We start from the raw sequence: 21,512 nt of genomic DNA on the forward strand, positions 1-21,512 counted from the left end.
TGACTGAGTCTGCTCTGTTTTAAGCCATTCATATTGTAGCTCCTAATAAAGGTATTGGCCAAGTGGCGAGTAACTCAATTTTATTTACCTTGATTTATTTTTTTCATTTTCATTTATTTATTTTATTTAATGATTCACATTTTCACTCTTATTTGGTGCTTTTGGGGTATGATAATTTTAGGAGCCAGAAAACAGAATATGAGCTCAATATAATGTGTAGTTTTGCGTTACACATTTTAAAATGTTGCTTTTTTATAAAACATACCAACATTCAAGCTAGAATAAAACTGGGTTTTTTTTTTGTTTGTTTGTTTGTTTAAAAGCAGAGGCTCTGTTCCTTCTTTTGAAATATTGCATGTTCAGATATTCATCCAACAAAATATTCTGAGAATATGAGAAAATATGCTCCAGTATGTCTTGATTGATTGATTGATTGATTATGTTTATTTCATTCATGGATATTTTTCCAACAAAATTTACTTCATCATCCTCATATATATAATTTATAAAACCATGATGAAAAGGAGGCAGGGTGAAGAATATCTTATATTTCCTGCCCCCTCAATTAGTCTTCAGTTAGTGGTATAATTTGGATCATGAGTTGTCAGTTTATATACAGTGACTCTGAACCCATATAGCATATAGAGCTTGGTGATCTACGTTATTGACAGCATTCTTTAGAGATTAGAGAATCTCACTAAAACACAACATTTGATAGTTTTTGGTTTATTATTAATAATTGTATTTGAATGATTTTACAATATTTTTGAAAAACAGTAGTTAGAATGCAATAGTAAGTTGTTTGAGTGTTATTGTATTTGCTCTTACATTTTGTTTGTTAATCAACAGGTTTTCCTTCAGGATTTCAGGAGATAGTACATCAGTATAAGCTGTCACTCATACACAAGTATGAGAATGAGAGAAGCTTCATATCTGGTGAAAAAGAATCATTTCCTGCACTCTATCCTGAACCAGTGATCATTCAGAAAAATGAAAATGACATCTTTGAGATCATCAGTGTGGATGAGCTTGTGGATTGTTTGTGGAATGAGATTTTCAAAATTCATGATCCAGTGAGTGTCATTCTCCAAGGCGACTCTGGCAGTGGCAAATCCTTCATAACACAAAAAATAATTTTGGACTGGGCATCTGGAAGGTTATACTCTGGACGTTTTGGTCTAGTTTTCTATCTGAGGTGTGAAGAGCTGATGTGTATTTCTGAGGAGATGAACTTAATTGAGCTCTTGAGCTACAGCTGCAGTTTAACATCTGATCAGATCTCACAGATGTTACAGCAGTCACCAGAGAAGGTGCTTTTCATCATTGATGGATTTGATGAGCTGAGACTCACACAGGACATTTATGACATGTCACCAAACACTGATCCACTTCAGAAAGCCCCACCTGAGGTCATTCTTTGTGGCCTAATGAGAAGGTACCTCATCCCTGAGTCCACATTGCTGGTCACCACCAGAACTAATAACACTGTGAACAAGATGCTGAAAGGAAAACTGCGTTTCTCTGAGATCATGGGCTTTTCTGCAAGTCAGGTGGACGGGTACTTCCAGAAGTTCTTCAGGAAAGAGTTTGACTGTGTGAGAGCAAATGAAACCCTCCTCACTGCCTGTTCCAAACCTGTTATCTGCTGGATCATCAGTGAGATGTTCAGAGTTGGTGCAAATGTAACAAGTGGATTGGAAACCACCACCTCCATCTACGTTGACTTTGTGTCCACTCTACTGGAGCATCACTGCCAGGGTTTGAGTCAGTCTGTCCCGACCCTGCTGAGGAGTCTGGGTCAGCTGGCAGAGAAAGGGATGCTGGAACATCAGGTCTTGTTTGATGAGAAAAGTGTGAATGAAACAGTTTCAGACCCTGATGGCAGTCCATTCCTGTGCAAGTTCCTCATTAAGAGAAGAATCCACCGGGAGACGATGTTCAGTTTTATGTATCTCAGCTTTCAGGAGTTCTTCACCGCTCTGTACTATGTCCTTCTGGATGAAGAAGATTCTCAGAGGAAAGTGAGAGATCTGCTTCACACTGTAGAGAGAGGATGGGCTCTGTCCTGTTGGTCTGATAGAGACTTTTCAATGACAGATGCAGAAGTTAGACATTCAGAGTGGCTGCAGCCTGTGATTCTGTTCTTCTGTGGTCTCTGTAAGAAAGAATGGATCCACTCATTCTTTGAAAAGCACAACATGACCGTCTCTATCAACACAGAATCCCAGATTAAAGAATGGCTCAATCAGTGCTCACAGAGATTTCAAAATGAACACATGCTGTTCATTCTCCATTGTCTCTATGAGCTCCACGAGAAGAGCTTCATTGGGAAAGTTTTGGAAGGTTTGATTGTGATAGATCTGTCAAATATTCCACTGAAAAGGACAGACTGTTGGGTGTTGAAGTACTGTTTACAGTGCTGTGAACACATCAGAAACCTGAAACTCCATGTAACATCTGATGATCTGAAGATGCTTCAGCCTGAACTGTACCGCTGTAAAGAGCTGTGGTGAGCGAAACTTTGTGCCTTTTCTGACACGTCATCAACACATGACATTTTACAGCATTTACATTTTATTTACAGCAATTTCAAAACATTCACTTCTCTTGGAGCTCTAAATGTAATTGTATCCGTTTCAATACTTATGCAATATCACACAAGCAGTTCAGCCTCCTGGGTAATCTGATATTCAGTATTACAGCAGTCATTATTGTGTGAAATTGTTTTGATTTTTACCACACACTGCTTACTCCACAGTCACTAAGAATCACTTTTCTGAACCAGACCAGAGAGAAAATGCTGAGTCAAAACATTCTAAAATGTAAAAATAAAAATGCTTTAGGCAAATTCCTCATCTCTGTTTAACAATGCTCCCATACTTTAGTCTGAAACACTGCAAACACACACAAGCCAAGAATTAACTGTTTGTGTAATAAAGATCAAATCTGATATACTGTCTTCTTTTAACTTTCAAAGGTTGATGATGGATCACATTTCAGACGATGTTGTTGGTTTGATCTCAGCTGCTGGTAAAGGGAAGATTGTGCATAAACTCAAGTAATGAATAATTCATTTTAGATTACAATTGTACTCATTGCCATATTCAGTTATTCAGTATATTTAATAATTTTTATTTAACATCTAATAATGAAATACACTCATTCAATTTTGCCAGTATAAAGAAGTCTGGAAACCATGAAAGTGGTCACACTGTGTCAGTCAGAGATGAAGATATCACGTATGAAACTCTTATCACTTTTCACATACAAAATTGCAGTCTCATCCTACCACCTGATGATTATTATAAACCTATACTGATGTTTATATCTGTGAATGCTTCAGGTTTTCTTTTAGCAGTTCAGTGATCACATCATTGACTCTAACCTGTCCAAGCTCAGTGGTTTCCACCATCGACTCTGTTGTACAGTTGGACAGTTATCGACATTGGTAAGTGGAAGCTTCTTTCTTTCTTTTTCAGATACAGTATACTCCCTTAAGAATGGCTTCCATTTACTATCAAAAATATATTTAAATGATTAGTGCACCCATAAATGATTATTTACTCACCCTTGTGTTGTTGCAAAGCTATAAGACTTTCGTTCGACAAATCTGTGTTTCAGAGGTAAACGAAAGTCTTATGGGTTTGCAGTGAAATGAGGGTGAGTAAATTATGAGAGAATTTTCTTTTTTGAGTAAACTATCCTGTTAAAGATCTTACATCATGATCAGTTGGTAGATTTATTAGATGTTTATTAGATTAATTTATTTTTTATTTTTATTCATAAAAAATAAAAGCATGTATATCTAAGCTTTGAGCCTGAGGACCAGCATGTCACATTTACTACTTCATCTGGGTTTTGTGTTGTTTAGGGGTTTTGTGGGAGGGAAACCTAGTCTGCTGGTGTTCCTGAAATCACTGTCTGATTTGAAGAAAGTCTGTCTGCATGGTTCAAGACTGAGTCACACATTTGCCACTGAAATCCCGTCCCTCATCCAGGCCTGTCCCAGCCTGACTGAACTCAGGTAACTGCAGTATCTGAGCATTCACAAAGGTTCTATGTCATTTTCTTATTACTATTGTGAAAATTACAAAAATATCTTAATAGTTTGTTTTCCTTTCAATAACTCATACTCATAATAATAACTAGGTTTTCCCCAGCAGTCATTGAACACAATTAACCAGAAGCATTTATAGTTGTAGAATTAATGTAGTTCATTTTTAAAATCTTTTTCAGGATAAATCCCATCACTGGATTCATGTTAGAGAAGTCCCTGAAGGAATCATTGAAGCAGATTGATTGGACCCTGACTGTGTAAGAGTTAAATATTAGACTTTTTTTTGCCATTTCTTTCAGTTCATTATGAGGTTATGTTCTGTAGACATAATAATTTTTCTGTCATCATGAGTGTCATCTACACTGTTATTCTCCTTAGCTGGGGAAATTCAGTGTTGATCAAGCCAGATGAGAAGAGATTCACAGTGGAGAAGCTGAACATGAAGAAAGAAAAGAGTGAGAGCATAAGCATGCAATATATTTTTTTATAATCAAGACTCCTGCCATAGAGCTTGATCTGTGCCTTCATTATGTACCTCATTATAACTCATATTCCTGAGAATAAACCAAATAATCTAGAGAACTGACAACAGTCAAAACATCTGATAGTAAAGCATTCACTGTTGTATACATGATTAGAAGACCCACAAATGATGACAGATGCTTTCTTTGCTTTCTAGTTGATTTTATTTGAGTCTTACCGTTATTATAGTTCTGTTTTAAGCAATTCATATTATAGTTACTTATAAAGTTATTGGCCAAGTGGCAGGTAACTCAGGTTTATTTACCTTGATTTAATTAATTTGTTTTATTTAACAAATCCCACTTTCACTCTTACTTGGTGCTTTGGGATATGTTAATTTTAGGAGTCAGAAAACAGAAAATAATAACAATGTAATATGTAGTTGAGTTACACAGTAATGTTCCTAACAGTAATTTCCTAAAATCTGATCTGATTTTCTTTGCTTATAAATGTTTTATGTAGGCTAACATACAGTATGAGTCTACTTATAAATGGCTGTATCTGAAAAAAATTTTTTTATTGTGTGCAATTTTTTTTTTGAATAACACAGTTACAGTTATTTCAGACAAATGCTTGATGGTTTCACTTGTTCTTAATGGTGTTAAAGTGTTTGAATTGTGTTTTGTCTGACAGAAGGAGAGAGTTCAGATTCTGGGTCTTGCTCCTCATCAAAAGTTGAATCATCTTCCGCACAATCAGTGAGTAGAAGCTGAAGAGTCTTTCTTGTTATAACAATTTAAAAAAAATTTTTTTTTATATTTATATGTGAATAAATTACTTTGAATCTGGAGATGATTTTGAAGCTATAAAACATTCTACTAAAAACAGTGGTACGGTATTTCATTTAATTACACTATTTTGTAATCCCATTATTCAGAATGTTTAAATTGAATCTTTTACATACTGTAACATGACATTTTACAGGATAAAATATACTCTTTATACTTTTCTTTATTCAGTCCTCGGAAGATGCAGAAGTGTTCACACCTGAACTACTTCAGGGAGATGATGAGGACAAACACAAAAATACATACAGGTATTGAACACTTATCTTATTTTTGGACATTGTTAGAATGTTAGCATACTGTTTTGACTTTATAAAGTTAAAAAATAAATTGATAATATGTCCTCCAGGTTTGTGTGTCCACATGCTGGTCAGTTTCGTTGCAGTCTGACCAGCCTTGTGTTTGTGATGGAGGGTGAAGGAGAGGTGCTGTATAAAACTGTCTCATGGGATCCTCATGTGTTAGATGGTTTGGGTCAGATGCAGCCAGCCGGACCCTTGTACAACATTGACTGTTTTCATGGTTCAATCTCACAACTGCGCTTTCCACACTGTGAAATATTCTCTGGTACAGTATGTGTATTTCTACATACTAAATATTAATGTTTCACAGTTGTTGACTGTCAAGAATGTATGTAACAGTGACTGATAATTTACACATCAGATAACTTGAAACTGCATCTATTGAGGATATGTATGTAAATATTTAGCAAGGAGTGAGATGAGAGATCTTGATGATTACATTGACCAACATTCTACACAAAGTGCTGTTACTGTATAATTAGAAAACAAAACCTTTATTTTACCTAATAACAACATTTTTAAATGTATTTTGCAGAGGAAAATAAGGATGGTTTGGCTGTGGCACATTTTGTTGGTGGTAATGTAGAAATAATACAGCCACTCAAAGTGACAGGAACTCATTTGATGATTGACATCAGAGAACTCAGCATTTTTGGCCTTGTCTGGATAAAAAGTATATTTGGCATCCCCATTAGAGGCCAGGTTTTGCTCTTCCTTCGAAATCTAACTCTTAAAAGGAAAAAACTCAATATCCACTTGCTTCCAGAGGATGTTCCAGTATCAGAGGTACTGCTAACTGAACGTATTGTTCCTTTGTTTTTTTTATAACAAGTATTATAAGTATTATGTAGTATTATAAAATAAAACACACATTGACCATATTTGTGTATATGCATAATTACTGCTTTTGAATATTGACATTTAAAGTAAATTCACCCCCTTTTTGTGTTTTGTCTCTCTCTCTCCCCGCCCCCTTTCCTCAAGGTCCAGAGCAGGCACTGGGATAAAAAATACATTGAGACAAGTTCAAAATGTTGCCTGATTCCTTACCAAAAATACAGCCTGCATTGTCAGCCAGAGGAATGTGAAGTGCAACCAATGGTAACAATATTTATTGAATAACATTTGAATTCCAACTGAATTTCAGCGTGTAATAAGGTTTAGGAGTAGTTGATATATAACATGTCCAATTACTTTTTTAATCAATATTTTAAGTTTAATTATATGAATTCCATTATAAGGGAAATACATATGTATATAGTTCTCAGACTGGTCACCACAGTTTGTCATAATTTTTAATAAACTTTTTACCTTCTCTCCTTTAAAGATAGCCTTGCATCAATATTTAATAAAAAGTTAAATATGTTAATTATAATGATCAGAATAAGCAATTATTCCATATAGTTCATTATCCTAACTGTGGATTATTAAACTGTAGCAACTTGGACCATTAATATTAAATGCAAAACAAACACCTTTTGACAATTTTATTTTAAGGGCTTTAAATTACAGAATTCTGAGTGAGAACTAACCACCTTATAATGTTGTCTTCATATTGGTGTTCTTGTTTTCAGACTGAAATATTCGAGTGTAATTTTGGCCCAAACTATCATCCCACATTTGAAGTGTTTCTGGATGTCAACATTGAGGAGGTCGGACTGGGTATTTTAGAAGGTGGGAAGGAAGTTTGGAACAGACGGCGAATCTTTCTTACAGGTACAGTAGTCATGCAATTCTGTTGTTAAAAGCCAAGTGTAGGAGTAAGTGATTTGATAAAGTTTGAGAGAGATTTTAATTTGATCTATAGACACTCCTCTGTGAGAAATGTCATTTCTACAGTATGTCCTTGAGCTTTTTTAAGGGAGCAAATATATCTCAAAATGTATAGTTTATTTTGTGATCAGCAGTATTTATCAGGTGAAAAAAAATTGAAGTATAATTAAGAGTGACAGCATTAAACTTGAACAGATACATTTAATTTGCATGAACTGTCCGAACAATAGACTTTGTTCATCTTTGTGTTGTGTGGCCTAGTAGATAAAGCTTAAAGTGGGGTAAGCGGTGTTTGAAAGTTAGTTGGACTGACACATGAACAAATAAAAACAAACATGTGTAGCCAATCAGCAGTAGGGAGTGAGGAGTTTAGGAGAGAAAATGAGCAAGAGGGAGATTTGAAGAAAAACTGCAGAAATAGAGATTTGACACAATGTAAAAGAGAAAAGCTCAGAAGAAAATAATGAAAGGAAGGGTTATGACTGGGCAAGAACTTTAGGACCTGCGAAAATGTTAGAAAAGCTTTCCAGCGCTGGAGAGAGCTAAGCGGGAAGGCCTGAAAACAGACACGGAGGTTGCTTTGATTCGGCTCCACACGTGAGTAACACTGTTTGAGTGTCTTTGTGTGTCTGGAGCTGCTGTGCTGTTGGCAACTAACAACAAATTCTTTGTAATTACTATTGTGTACTGTGAGTGTTGTTAAATTTTTTGCGCTTCCTTGTCACTCGTTCATCATCTGCGCTTTATTTTTCATGAAGCTGCTATGATAAACAGACATCCACTCTTGGATTGCATGATGCGTAACGGAGGCCAGTGACGACTGTTACGCTTCTCATGCCAGGGAATCTGGGTTAGAGACCTACTCAGAGCAGGGCGGTTAGGATTGGAAGCTGAGTTTTGGAGGCAGAGCATTGAAGAGAGAGGGATGTGTTTGTTTGGGTTGATTTCAAATATTAAAGGGGTCATATAATGTCATTTTTGTACAAGCTAATATGATTCTTTAGGGTCTAAATTAAAAGTTTGTAATATACTTCAATTAAAAATTCTCATTAGTATTGTAAGAAAACACTAATTGGTCAAAAACAGCTCTGTTTTCAGCACGCCGTTTAAGTGCATGCGTCTTTAAATGATAATGCGCTTTGCTCACCCCGCCCCTCTGTTCTGTATGCACACCGTTTGTAACACAATAACCATAACGCGTCGTTCATTATAAACGTGGGATTATGAATTATATTGATAACGTCGTACATAGAAAACATGCCGTAATGTACCTGAGTGTAAAAATAGCCACATTCATCGTGAAGCGTGCAAGCGATTTGCAAAGATTAATATAAAGATTGATATAAAGGTCAATAAAACGTTACACTCACTGTTGAGCTGAATCTCAGAAATGAGTCTCAGAGAACTACACTTCCCAGAATGCACCAGCAGCAAACCGGCTGCTAGTCACTTGATCAATCATCACTGATTTGGAGCACCTGTGAAGACATGGAGGTCCTCAGTTATTTAGAGGAACAAACTTCACAGAGAAGACACTCCAAGTTCACTCACTCGTAGGTTCGGTCCAAAGACGCCAATGGTTGGTGAAATATTTTATTAACTTTCATGGTGTTTGAAATGGTGTTATTCAATGTAAAAGGCTTAAGTGGGTAATTAATCATAAAATGTATTAAAAATGTTTAACTGAAATGTTTAGTTAAAATGATAACTTTTGTTCTTTGTCTTTAAAGGTTTACAACCTAATTCATTGAACATACCAATCAACTGACAAAGCCAAAATAAAAATGATTGAGTTGGAAATTTGAGTTGTCCTTGTGTCCTTTGGAAATTGAACAAGAGTAGGACTTGACAGTTGTAAACCACGCGGAGCGGCCTGGCCCTGAGGATAAACGGCTTCAGATCCAGAAATAAGCTGTTGACGCAGAGGAAGTCAAGATGGCGGAAGATGTCCTGGGGAAGTCGGTCCAGCAGCTCAAAAAGGAGAGGACCACTGCAAAAAGCAGCTTCACCAGACAAGCCAACTTCATTTCAAGAGGAGCAAGCAGCATGACTCAAGTAGAGTTAAGGGAAGAATTCACTAAGCTTTCAGTCTGTTTCAGAAAGATGCTCGATGCCAATGATGACTACAGGATTGGACTTGAGGCTGACATTAAGACTGAAGATGAGGAAGCAGGTCTTGATGAACAGCAAGAGGCTGACATTGATAGATCTGTAAATGAAGGTGAAGCAAAGTTGGAGGAGATAAGGGACATTGTCCAAACAAACCTGTGGTCGAGGTATGGAAGGAGTGAACTTCTTGTGGCAATCCTGGAAGCAGAAAAAGCTAATGATAAAGCGGCTGATGTACCTGTGGAAAGTGCCAATTTAGAGGGCTATGAAGTGCACCTCGCTCTCTTGGAAAAAAGAATAAAAGAAGCCAGCTCAGCAATGTCAACATGGGAGAGATGGATCCCTGTAGAATTAAAGGACGAATTAGATGGAAGAGTCAAGGACGTAAGAGCATCCTACTACAGGCTTGAGTTAAGGAAAGCCGAATTTGCCACTGCACGGACAATCAACGAGCAAGGCACAGGAGTGAAACTACTACCCCTACCAGCAACATCCACTCCAATAGTGAGAATCAAGCCAACCTCTCTACCTATCTTCAATGGAAGCAAGAGAGAATATCACAGATGGAGGAAAGACTGGGAAAGCCTGCAAAAGCAGGGAGAGCCATCCGGATCAATTGAAGTGAAGAAAATTCAACTCTTGGGGAGTGTGGATGACAAAATCTCAAAAGACCTCAGACTTTCAACCTACACCACTGCCAGTGACATGTTCAGAGTCCTGGAAAACAGATATGGCAACAAGTCAACCATCATAGTGGAAATCCTTGAGGAGCTGGAGAAGATGCCACATGTGAAAGGGAACCAGCCAAGAAAGGTCTTTGACCTCATACAGTCAGTAGAGAAAGCCCTAGCAGATCTTACAGAGTTAGGAAACTCTGGAGCCATAAAGAACCCACTGGTAATTAAGACCATTGAAAGCAAGTTGCCTGACTTTATTAAAAGAGACTGGGTGATGTTCATGGTTGAACCCAGAAACAATGTCACATCAGACAACCACTTTGTCATGCTCTTGAAGTTCCTGAAAAGTCAAGAAGAAATACTAGAGAGACTCGAACAGCTCAGAACTGTGGAGAAGGTGGAGAAATCAGATCGTTCAGACAAGAAGTATGATCGAAAGATTGCTTTAACAAAAACCACAAAGAAAGAAGAGCTTGATGAGGTATGTGGTGTCTGTGGTGATAGTGGGCACAACAACAAAATCTTCTTCTGTAGAAAGTTCAAAAGACTTAAGCTACCTGAAAAGAAAGCTGTTTTGAGAAAGCTGGGAGCATGCAGAAAATGTCTCGGATGCCATGATGAAGATGGATACTGCAGAGACACTTTCCTATGCAGAAATAAAGACTGTAAAAGGGAAGGGGGTGCCCCAGACCACCATTTTTTCCTCTGCCCAAAAGGAGAAGTCAAAAGAGGGGAAGAGAGAAAGCGTGGAAAAGACGGCAAAGGTGAAATCAAACTAACGGAGGAACAAGAGGAGATCTTGTCTGAACTTTCCCCAGAAATGGCAGATAGATGCAGAAAGGCTTTCACCAACACCAGCAAAACCGCAGTGACACTCGTTGCTTCAGGCCAGTCTGAGCTACTGCAGAGGAATGGGCTCTCTGAACTTCCTGTCATCATGATGTTAATGCAAGTCACTGCAAACGCAGGGCAGAAGATTGGGACTTTAATTGACCTTGCTTCAGATACAAATTATATTACCCATAAGGCTGCTGAAAGACTGAGGTTAAGACATGAGAAGATAACTTTAGTTGTGCATGGGGTTGGTGGTATGGCCATGGAAGTGAAAACACAAAGGTATCTCCTCAAAGTCAGAGTCAAGACACCTAAAGGAACAGAGAGAGCTCATGAAATGGTCTGCTACGGCTTGGATGAAATCGCCAGAGTGCATCAAGTAATTGAACCTGAGAAGTTGAGAAAATTCTTTCCAGAAGTCAAACTTAAAAATTGGAAAGGCCAGAAGAGGTTGAACTTCTCATTAGCCACCGAGAGGGAAGACTCGCTCCCCAGAGGGTAAAAATCATCGGAGACCTCGTCTTGTGGGAGGGTCCATTGGGGAAGACGGTGGGTGGAGCACATCCCGACTTATTTGAAGAAGTGGAGGTTGCAGCATATGAGTCCAAAACACACTTCGCTCGCTCCATGAGAACAGCAGCTGTCAAATATCAAGAAATCACAAGTCCAACAACTGTCACAGCTCAGCTACAGCAGGAGGATGTGGCTCAGACCAATTTTACAGCTGCCAGTAACCGTGAGTTCCTTGAGTGGTGGCACTGGGACAGCATCGGAGCTGCATGTGAGCCAAGATGTGGAGGTTGCCGATGTGGAAACTGTCCACCAGGAGGAAAAGAAATGACCCTGGCAGAGGAGAGGGAACTGGAGATTATTAAAGGAGGCCTCACCTACAAGAAGGGGGATGCTCACACACCAGCTCCACATTGGGATGCAATGTATCCTTGGATGGTAGATCCAGCCTCTCTCCCAAACAACAAAGGTGCAGTCCAGGCTTGTTTCTTAAGGATGGAGAAGCAACTAAGCAGAGAGCCAGATTGGAAAATCGCATATGCTACCCAGATCCATGAGATGGTCAAACGAGGCGCAGCCATAAAACTCACCAACAAAATCATGGACGAGTGGATCGGACCAGTGTGGTACGTAAGCCACCTGGTGGCGCCAAATCCTCATTCGGTGACAACACCAATCCGTATTGTATGGAATAGTAGCCAGAAATACAAAGGCGTGAATATGAATGATCTTCTTCTGAAGGGACCAGACGTTCTCAACCCTATCAGAGCTGTCCTGCTGAGGTTCAGAGAAGGGACGTATGCATCTCTAGGAGACATCAAAAAGATGTACAACTCCGTATGGCTGGAGGAGCGTGAGATGCATCTTCACAGGTTCCTCTGGAGGGACAGCCCAGATGAAGAGATAAGTGAATATGCAATTACCAGAGTCAACATTGGGGACAGACCTGCTGGTTGCATTGCTCAGTTGGCTATGAGGGAAACAGCACGCCTGCCCAACTTTGTTCACTTGGAGGATGAGCGCAGAGTCATTGAAGAGGACAGTTATGTGGATGACCTCTTAACCTCCCAAAATGACCTAAATAAACTTGACAAAATCACAGCAAATGTTGAAGAGATCTTGAAAGCTGGAGGTTTCTCCCTCAAACCATGGGTCCGGTCAGGGCAAAGTGGGAGGCAAGGAATGGAGACGGAGGATCTAACAGAGACACAAGGTAAAACCTTAATTCTTCCAAATCAAATGAGGGACGAAGACAACAAAGCCTTGGGTATTGGCTACCAAATGGATGAAGACAAGCTCTACATGTTAATCTCAGTTAACTTTTCCAAAAGGAAAAAGAAAATGAGAGTTGGGAAAGATCTTCTCAAGGAGGAGGTGAGAACTGAGACACCTAAGCCACTAACTAGGAGAGCTCTCTTAAGCCACGTGGCTGGACTGTACGACCCAATTGGCTTAATTACACCTGCCAAACAAAAAGGAGCAATTCTTGTAAGAAAGGCATTCCAAGAGGGAGGAGGTGGGAAACTAACCCAAGAAACCTGGGACCAACCTCTCTCAGAAAGCCTCAGAGAAGAAGCTATACAGCTTTTTGAAGAATATGTGCAGCTTGGACAGGTGAAATTCCACAGGAGCCTCACACCAGCTGGCTGGGAAGGGAAACCTTGGGGCATCACATTCTCTGATGGAAGTGACAAATCCTATGGAGCTGTGATGTACTTAAGATGGGAGACAAGTCAAGGCACTGAAGTTCGATTTGTTGAATCAAAAGCCAAGCTGACACCCCTGGATCAGAAGGGAGAAGCTGTAAAAGCTGAGATCTGTGGAGCTGTTTTCGCAGCCAGGATTAGGAAGTATGTAGAAAAGCATGCTCGAATGAAGATTGAGAGATGGTTCCATCTACTCGACAGTCAAACGGTCTTGGGAGCCATTCAAAGAGTCAGCTATGGGTACAAAACCTTCTTTGCAAATAGAGTGGGTGAAATCCAGAAGGCTGGACTAGTGCAAGACTGGTGGTGGATCTGTGGAGATCTAAACATAGCTGACATTATAACAAGAGGGGGCGCTCCTGAAGATTTGAAGGAGAACTCCACATGGCAAAATGGACCAGAGTTCCTGAAGTGGCCAGTGGAGAAGTGGCCTATAAGATCAGCTGGAGAGGTAGCAGCTCATGCCAGGGAGAGTGTAAACAAGCTCCAGAGGAAGGCATTCTCAGGTGCATTAACAAGAGCTCAAGCAAGAAGGAGTCAGCAGAAAGAAGACCAACGAGGCACTCAGGAAAGTCCAAAGAGTGAAACTCAAGAGGGAATACCTGTGGAAAATCCAACTCTTCTTCTAAAAAGGAAGCCCACTGGCTGGGTTAAAGATCTTGTGGAAGTAAGAAGATCCAGTAGCCTGTCCAAACTGGTGAGAGTCGTTGCCTGGGTTTGTCTAGCTGCCAAGCAGTGGCTGAAGAGGAAGTGCCGGGTCCCTAAACAGTCCAAGTGGGAGATAAGATCACCCAAGCAAGCTGTGCTAACTGTCAAAGAACGAGAAGATGCACTCAAAGACATCTTCCTTGCAGCTCAAAAAGGTACAGTTTTTTCAGACACAACTCTAAGCAGATTGGCAGTATACAAAGATGTGAACTCTGGATTGCTAGTTTGTGGAGGCAGAATTCAGACTTTCAACGAAGAGAAGACAGCAGTGCCAGTTTTACCATTTGAAGCATGGGTGTCTACACTGCTGGCACAGGAATCCCACAAAGCAAACCATGAGGGAGTGGCAGGAACCCTTCTCCGGATGAGGAAGAAAGCCTGGGTAATAAAAGGCCGTAGACTTGCCAAGAAAATGGTTGACAGCTGTGTGGTCTGCAGGAAAAACAAGGCAAAACGGTGTCAACAAATCATGGCTGACCTGCCTCTAGAGCGAACAGGCCCGGCTGCACCTTTTGAATTCACCACTATGGACCTGTTCGGGCCTTATGAAGTGAAAGATGAGATCAAGAAGAGAACTAGACTCAGAGTATGGGGAATAGTCTTCTGCTGCATGGCTTCCAGAGCCATACACACTGAAGTGGTGAGTGACATGTCATCTGAAGGATTCCTGCTAGCCTATCAAAGGTTCACTTCACTAAGAGGACACCCTAGGAAACTCTGGTCAGACCCTGGCACTAATTTTGTGGGAGCCAAACCTGCACTAGAGAAGCTTCACAAATTCCTTAACCGACTAAACAAGTCTGATATTGAAGACACAGCTGCCAAGCATGGTACAGAATGGTCGTGGAAGATTCACCCTGCAGACTCTCCCCATAGGAATGATGCAGCAGAGGCAGCTGTCAAAGTAGTGAAGCGGGCGTTGAGTAACCTTGGTGGAGATGGTGTTTTCACATGGGGAGAATTCCAAACTTTTCTCTTCATGGCAGCCAATCTTGCAAATGAGAGACCCATCGATGCAAGAACTCAAAGCAGAGAAGACTGTGTAGAGTACATCACCCCAAATTCTCTGCTTTTAGGACGTGCCAATCCAAAGGGAGACCCTGGAGATTTCCAGTTTGATGGCCACCCTTATAAAAGACTTAAACATATTCAAGCAGAGGTAAGCAATTTCTGGAAGAAGTGGAGCCAATTGGCTGGACCTAATCTGTTCATTAGAAACAAATGGCACACTAAAGAGCGAAATGTGGCTGTTGGAGATGTGGTCTGGTTGGCTGATCAAAACGCCCTGAGAGGACAGTACAAGCTGGCTAGAGTGGTCAGTGTCAATGCTGACAGCAAAGGCATCGTAAGAGATGTGCTTGTGAAGACATTTCCCAGCTATCCTGTTCACATCACAAAGGCAAACGGCAAAGAAGGGCCTACAAGAGCTAACGGAGAAAGAACCAAGAGACTTCAAACCAAAATCCCAGCCACAATTCTTCATAGAGATGTCAGACGCCTTGTCATTCTACTTCCCACTGAAGAACAAGCAAAGGTGTGAAGGGCTTGTGTGACCTCTCTGGTTTTGAAAAAACTAGGAGCTCAAGTGGGAGGTGTTGAGCTGAATCTCAGAAATGAGTCTCAGAGAACTACACTTCCCAGAATGCACCAGCAGCAAACCGGCTGCTAGTCACCTGATCAATCATCACTGATTTGGAGCACCTGTGAAGACATGGAGGTCCTCAGTTATTTAGAGGAACAAACTTCACAGAGAAGACACTCCAAGTTCACTCACTCGTAGGTTCGGTCCAAAGACGCCAATGGTTGGTGAAATATTTTATTAACTTTCATGGTGTTTGAAATGGTGTTATTCAATGTAAAAGGCTTAAGTGGGTAATTAATCATAAAATGTATTTAAAATGTTTACTTAAACGTTTAAACTCATTAAAAATGTTTAAATGAAATGTTTAGTTAAAATGATAACTTTTGTTCTTTGTCTTTAAAGGTTTACAACCTAATTCATTGAACATACCAATCAACTGACAAAGCCAAAATAAAAATGATTGAGTTGGAAATTTGAGTTGTCCTTGTGTCCTTTGGAAATTGAACAAGAGTAGGACTTGACACTCACTTCAGTTCTTCTGGAGGTGCAGCAGGAACACAAAGAGTTGGTACTGATCCTTTTTTCAGGAGCAGCTTCTTAGCAAATAACCAGCTTTTTACTGATCCTCGTTTGTAAAGCAGTCTGGTGAAATGACTCGCGCAAACATGAAAGCATTGACATTGATCGTGGGGAATATTCCCTTCGAAAACAAACTCAGCCACTGCGTCTTCAGCGGTTCGGATTTAGGAACATCAATATGACTGCTGTGTTCTTTATTACACCCAAGAACAGAACACCACAATCGCTTAAACGCCATTCTACTCAGTGTTCCAGCTATCAACAATGAATGCGCCGGTTGGCACGTGCTATGATTCACGAGGGCGGGTCTGTGTTGAAACGATGCTGTCAATCAACCATCGTGGGAGGGGCGTCAATTTTGTGACGTCACAATATCGAACAGCTTGATTTGAGATGGGAGGAAACATATAAGAAGATTTAAAAAAAAAAAACACTGGATGGATTTTTATCATTTTATGATGGTTGTGAACAGGCACTGCCAACACACATTTCAGTACAATCAACTTGTAAAAGTGCATGTACCATTATATGACCCCTTTAACATTGTCCAACAGCGTTTTTGAAATACCGCTTACCCCACCTTTAAAGTGTTAGTTCACCCCCCAAAAAAATTAAAATTTATCACTCACCCTCATGTCGTTCCAAACCTGTAACATTTGTTCCTCTTCAGAACAAAAATGAAGATATTTTACCCTAAATTAAATATTTTCATCATATAAACCAATTGTGTCTCATCAGAACATTTTGACTAAACCGCTCAATTCATATGGATTAGTTTTGCAATAGCGATTTTTTTTTTTTCCCCAAACTTTTTGAAGCATTAAAATTGGCATGGTCCTTATTTTTGGACTTTTGAAATTGTCTTCTCTCACCCACCCAGTCATCTCCCCTTCATGAGAAATTAAAACCAAATTTCACTGAGATTGGACTACGTTTGGGGTGTGCTCAACAAAATTGAAATTCCATCTTAAAAACCATAATAGTAGCCTACTTAATAATTATACAAGACCATTGGTAAATGGTGAATTAAGTTAAAAATGAGAACACAGAACCAGTGTTGTTTAAAATGTTACATTACAATGCTGCTGATGAGAACTGATCTTTGAAAAAGTGCAATCTGATCTAGTTTGTGATGACAGTCCGACATATCCTCCGTGGTTGTTGCGTTGCTCTCTATGGAGGGACAGAAATCTGTTAGATTTCAGCAAGAATATCGAAAGTCTTACAGGTTCAGAACGACATGAAGGGTGTGTAAATGATTTACAGATGACAGAATTTTCATTTTTGGGTGAGCTATATCCCTTTAAGGCTGGTCCTCAGAAGGATAGTGGTTGATAACAGATTTCTCAGTGATCTTAAATGTCTTTTTGTTTAAATGTATTTATTTATTTTTTATCAAAAGAACCAAGTAAAGGTGTAGAACCTCCTGAACACAGAAGGATCCCAGGTCTGATTTTAATACTGAACATTTCAATTACATGTTTATTCTTGTAATAGTCTCACACATATTGTACACTCTTCTGAAGACTAACTTAAATCATCTTTTGTTTCAATCAGAAGCTGAATTTGTGAATGCACACGGAGATGAACTCGTTCAGAGAGTTTCATCAGTGATGGTGATTGCTGACAGTTTGAAGAGCAAAAAGATGATTACTGGTGAAATGTGGAGAACAATTAAAGATGCAAAACCACAACCAAAGAAAGTGAGACTCTTGTTGGATGCTCTCGACTCTGGAGGAGCTTCTGTAAAAGCAGAATTCTACAAACTGCTGAAGGAGAACGAACCTTATCTAGTAGATGATCTGGAGTCTGGACCCAGTGGACCTTCACCACAGTAATGCTGAGAGTGAGTTTGAGGCATAAAGAGCAGCTCTGCCGTTATTATACTGTACATTTTTATAGATGTACATGTTATTATTTTCTGTTTTCAATTTTTTAACTGTATATCCAGATTTAAATTACATCGTAATCTCCATTTTTTGTCCCCACTGTATTTATGCCTGTTGATGTAATACACTTGTTTTAGCATGTATGATGCTGTTACTGTATGACAACATGAGTTACTACGAAATGTTTTTATTTGATATATTACTGTGGAAAAATAACCACATACAATAAAAACATTTTTTTTAAATTGCTGTGGGAAAACATATGGGTCATATTTTTTTTTTTTTACATTTTCAAAAGATGAATAAAACATAAATGAAAAATCAGGGTGTCCGCGGGGTTGTAAAAAGTAAATGAAATTAGCCAAAATTAAGGGCATTAAAAAGTATTAAAAAGTAATAAACGTCATCTGACGAGGTATTCAATTTCCGAACCCCCATCCAACTAGGCCTATGAGTTTCAATTTGTGTTAAGTGCAGGCCTTTCTTCTAAAATTCCAAAAATTCGCGTGGATTTATTTATATGTTGTGAGTAGGACCTGAGTGATATCATGTGACTTGGTGTTCGTTTGCGTGCAGCACGCGCTGAAACAAACTGGGTACCCGGCTGGTTTGCTGCTAAACCTGTTTGCGAGTTCGCTTCTATTTCAGTCATTTAAGAGACATCAGGGTTTTTCCTGCATTGAAATTTTTTTTGGCGGCCGCCAAAGCCTTATTTGATCGGTGAGTACTGAGTAGCCTAATGTAGATGACTGCTGCGCTTGTGACAGGGTGCATGTTAACTGAAAGAACGAGCAGAGAGAAAGAGAGGCCCGGTCATGCGCGCGCACTCTCTCCACTCTTGCTCTCTCTCATCCTCGCTATATTAATCAAAATCTATTGACACGATGGTATAAAAGGTCGGAAGACCGAAGTTTCACGTGTCGCATTCGGAGATTTATTTCTTGAATTACCGCTGGGTGTGAATTGTGCTAAAATACACTGCCTTATCTTCTCTGAAAAGCGTTCCGCACATTCAGCTGACATAAACCACACTTTCAATAAACAAAAAAACACCTATCCAGTGATGAAATGTTTTCTGTGTTGACACAAATCTTGTGCGATGTCCTAAATTGCCGGGATAATCACACAACGCGTACACGTCGGCTAATGACACATCGCATAATTCGCGAACTAATGACTCATTTGAACCGATTCACTTTAATGAATGGTTAAAACAACTGATCTGTCCGACACGGAACTCACGAGACGTCTGAATCGGTGTGTAACAAATCGGTAACACTTTAAAATATGGTTCCATTTATTAAACTCTAGTCAACTACATTCATTAACATTAACTAGGCTATTAATAAACTGCACTTCTACAGCATTAGTTAATCTTTCTCAATGTTAATTTCACCATTTACTAGTAGCCTACATTATTGAAATCAAAAGTTGTATTTGTTAACATTAGTTAATGCACTGTGAAGTAACATGAACAAAACTATTCATGTATGTAACCTACGTTGTATTTTCAGGTTATTTATATTATAATGTGTAGAAACATTACCAAAAAAATAATAATAATTTAGTTTAGACTGGAGTGAGGTGAAACCAGAAAAAAAGTGCAAAGCAAGTTATTGTTATCTGGCAGCTAATTTTATTCAATTGTACAGTATATGGTAGAAAATTAGACTATTAGTTAAAATAAACTTTTTAATGCTACTTTTTTTATTCTACTTTTTGATATTGATATGATTATAGACCAAAATAATTATCAGGTCTAGCAAGAAGGATTTTTATCTTACAAAGCTATGAAATCAAGTGGTAAAATCACAGCTTAAAAAACAAACAAAAAAACTTTACTTTTCACTTTACACCGCTACAGTTGCAGCTTGAAGTCGTGCTGGTATTAAAAAATATTGTGAAGGTATTAAAAAAGGTATATTAGAAGGTATTAAATTCAACTTAAGAATTTCTGTATATACCCTGAAAATAGAATTAATAATAAACCATATTCCAAAAACCATTCAATCTCTGACCCCTTGCCACCATCTTAGAAAAATACTATAAAAGCGCTTTCAAATGCAATTTATTTCAGATAAAAATATGAGAAAGCACTCTACTCTACTTTGAAAGTGTGAAGGACAAATAATACACGGACTAGGGCTGTCAAAGTTAGCGCGTTAATAACGCATTAACGCAAAATCATATGAACGGCACAAATTTTTTTAACGCGCGATTAACGCAGCGCGTATTTTCTGTTTGACCCGTGGCCCAACCCCTAGTTGGAGAAATGGAGATACACAGTGTTGCCAACTTAGCGACATTGCAGACCCCTTTATTGATTTTTTCCCTTCAAAAAAGCGCCCAAACCTTATTTAGTTTCTGAGAATCGCCGGTACTGCTCTCCCAGCACGCGCGCGCACCTCTCTCTCTCTCTCTCTCTCTGCGTCTCGCGCGGCAGAGAGGAGCAGCGCTTTAATTCAGTTAAACACAGATATTATGTTGCTTCTCTAATTTTACATGCAAGTATAGCCGAAATCACAACACAGATATTGTCTTTATCTTATGTGTATTTGATTTCAGACGACGGCTCGATTATCAGGATTTTTGTGCAGATTAACGTCTTGGAAGGGAGAGCTGGTTATTAATGGGTCGCGTTTCAGTCATTATTTCATATTCATTCCGTTGTTTGACAACATTAACAGTAAAATATACCAATGAAAACAGTTTTATTGAGAATTTAGCTTCATCAAAGGCACAGAGAGAGACAAACTAATGTAATAATAAATAATAAATGTACATTTAGCATTTTCAGAAGAGCTGCCCTGTCATGCAAAAATCTAAACATGTTTGTGTTAGTAAATTGCTCAGTGCAAAGAAAGAGAAGTAATGGGAACCTGGCATTTCTTTGTTCTTTCTACATGTGTCTAATAGACATGAACAAGTTCTTTAAAAAACATATATAACCTTTGAAACATGTCTCCGTCTTCATGCTCTATGTTGACTATGGTTTCAATAATAAACATACATTTGCATAAAGCATCCATATTTATCCATGCCCATGTTGATTAGAGTATTACAAACTTGAAAAGTATTAATTTAAGGTACATTTAGACCAAATAAAAAATGTGCGACTAATTGCGATTAATCGCGAGTTAACTCATGACAATCATGCGATTAAACGCGATTACATTTTTTAATCGATTGACAGCCCTAACACGGACACTTCAGAGAAAGATTCATCACATTCAGTTTTTTCCTTCACATCACATGAGCAAACACACTCTCTCTCACACATATAGAAACACAAAGCGTCAAATACTCGTGAGGTTTTCTTGGAAGGAGGCAGAGCGTGTGTTCAGAGAAGAGTCTGTAAGCTCACTTTGACACTCTGTGAGTAGCATCCATGGTTTAAAAAATCCTAAAATGTTACATAAACTCGAGCTTTCAGAGTTAAAAGCACTGGTGGCGTTTACCCAGATACTCGCGTCTCCGTC

At 39.0% G+C, this 21,512-nt stretch overlaps 3 protein-coding genes across 3 annotated transcripts in view; all 3 read left to right on the forward strand.

Annotated features, from left to right (window-relative positions):
• Positions 1-21,512, forward strand: part of LOC309501370 (uncharacterized protein) — a 220,324-nt gene that overhangs the window by 47,377 nt on the left and 151,435 nt on the right. Inside the window, exons 25-34 of the mRNA XM_082173409.1 lie at positions 850-2,509; positions 2,978-3,058; positions 3,177-3,239; positions 3,344-3,448; positions 3,872-4,024; positions 4,237-4,314; positions 4,436-4,524; positions 5,213-5,277; positions 5,539-5,615; positions 5,714-5,931. Of these exons, the coding sequence (XP_082029535.1) occupies positions 850-2,509; positions 2,978-3,058; positions 3,177-3,239; positions 3,344-3,448; positions 3,872-4,024; positions 4,237-4,314; positions 4,436-4,524; positions 5,213-5,277; positions 5,539-5,615; positions 5,714-5,931 (2,589 nt within the window). The remainder of the gene's footprint in view (positions 1-849; positions 2,510-2,977; positions 3,059-3,176; positions 3,240-3,343; positions 3,449-3,871; positions 4,025-4,236; positions 4,315-4,435; positions 4,525-5,212; positions 5,278-5,538; positions 5,616-5,713; positions 5,932-21,512) is intronic.
• On the forward strand, positions 8,219-11,561 carry LOC309501427 (uncharacterized protein; the record flags this gene model as incomplete). Its single annotated transcript, XM_082173534.1, has 2 exons — positions 8,219-9,018; positions 9,170-11,561. The coding sequence occupies exon 2, from the start codon at positions 9,375-9,377 to the stop codon at positions 11,559-11,561; it is 2,187 nt and encodes a 728-aa protein (XP_082029660.1). The 5' UTR covers positions 8,219-9,018; positions 9,170-9,374.
• LOC309501394 (uncharacterized protein) lies at positions 11,543-16,689 on the forward strand. The gene is made up of 2 exons (XM_082173466.1): positions 11,543-15,785; positions 15,968-16,689. The coding sequence occupies exon 1, from the start codon at positions 11,687-11,689 to the stop codon at positions 15,521-15,523; it is 3,837 nt and encodes a 1,278-aa protein (XP_082029592.1). The 5' UTR covers positions 11,543-11,686; the 3' UTR covers positions 15,524-15,785; positions 15,968-16,689.

This window comes from Leuciscus leuciscus (assembly GCF_965113295.1).
Source record: "Leuciscus leuciscus genome assembly, chromosome: 6".
In the NCBI taxonomy this organism is placed as follows: Eukaryota; Metazoa; Chordata; class Actinopteri; order Cypriniformes; family Leuciscidae; genus Leuciscus; species Leuciscus leuciscus.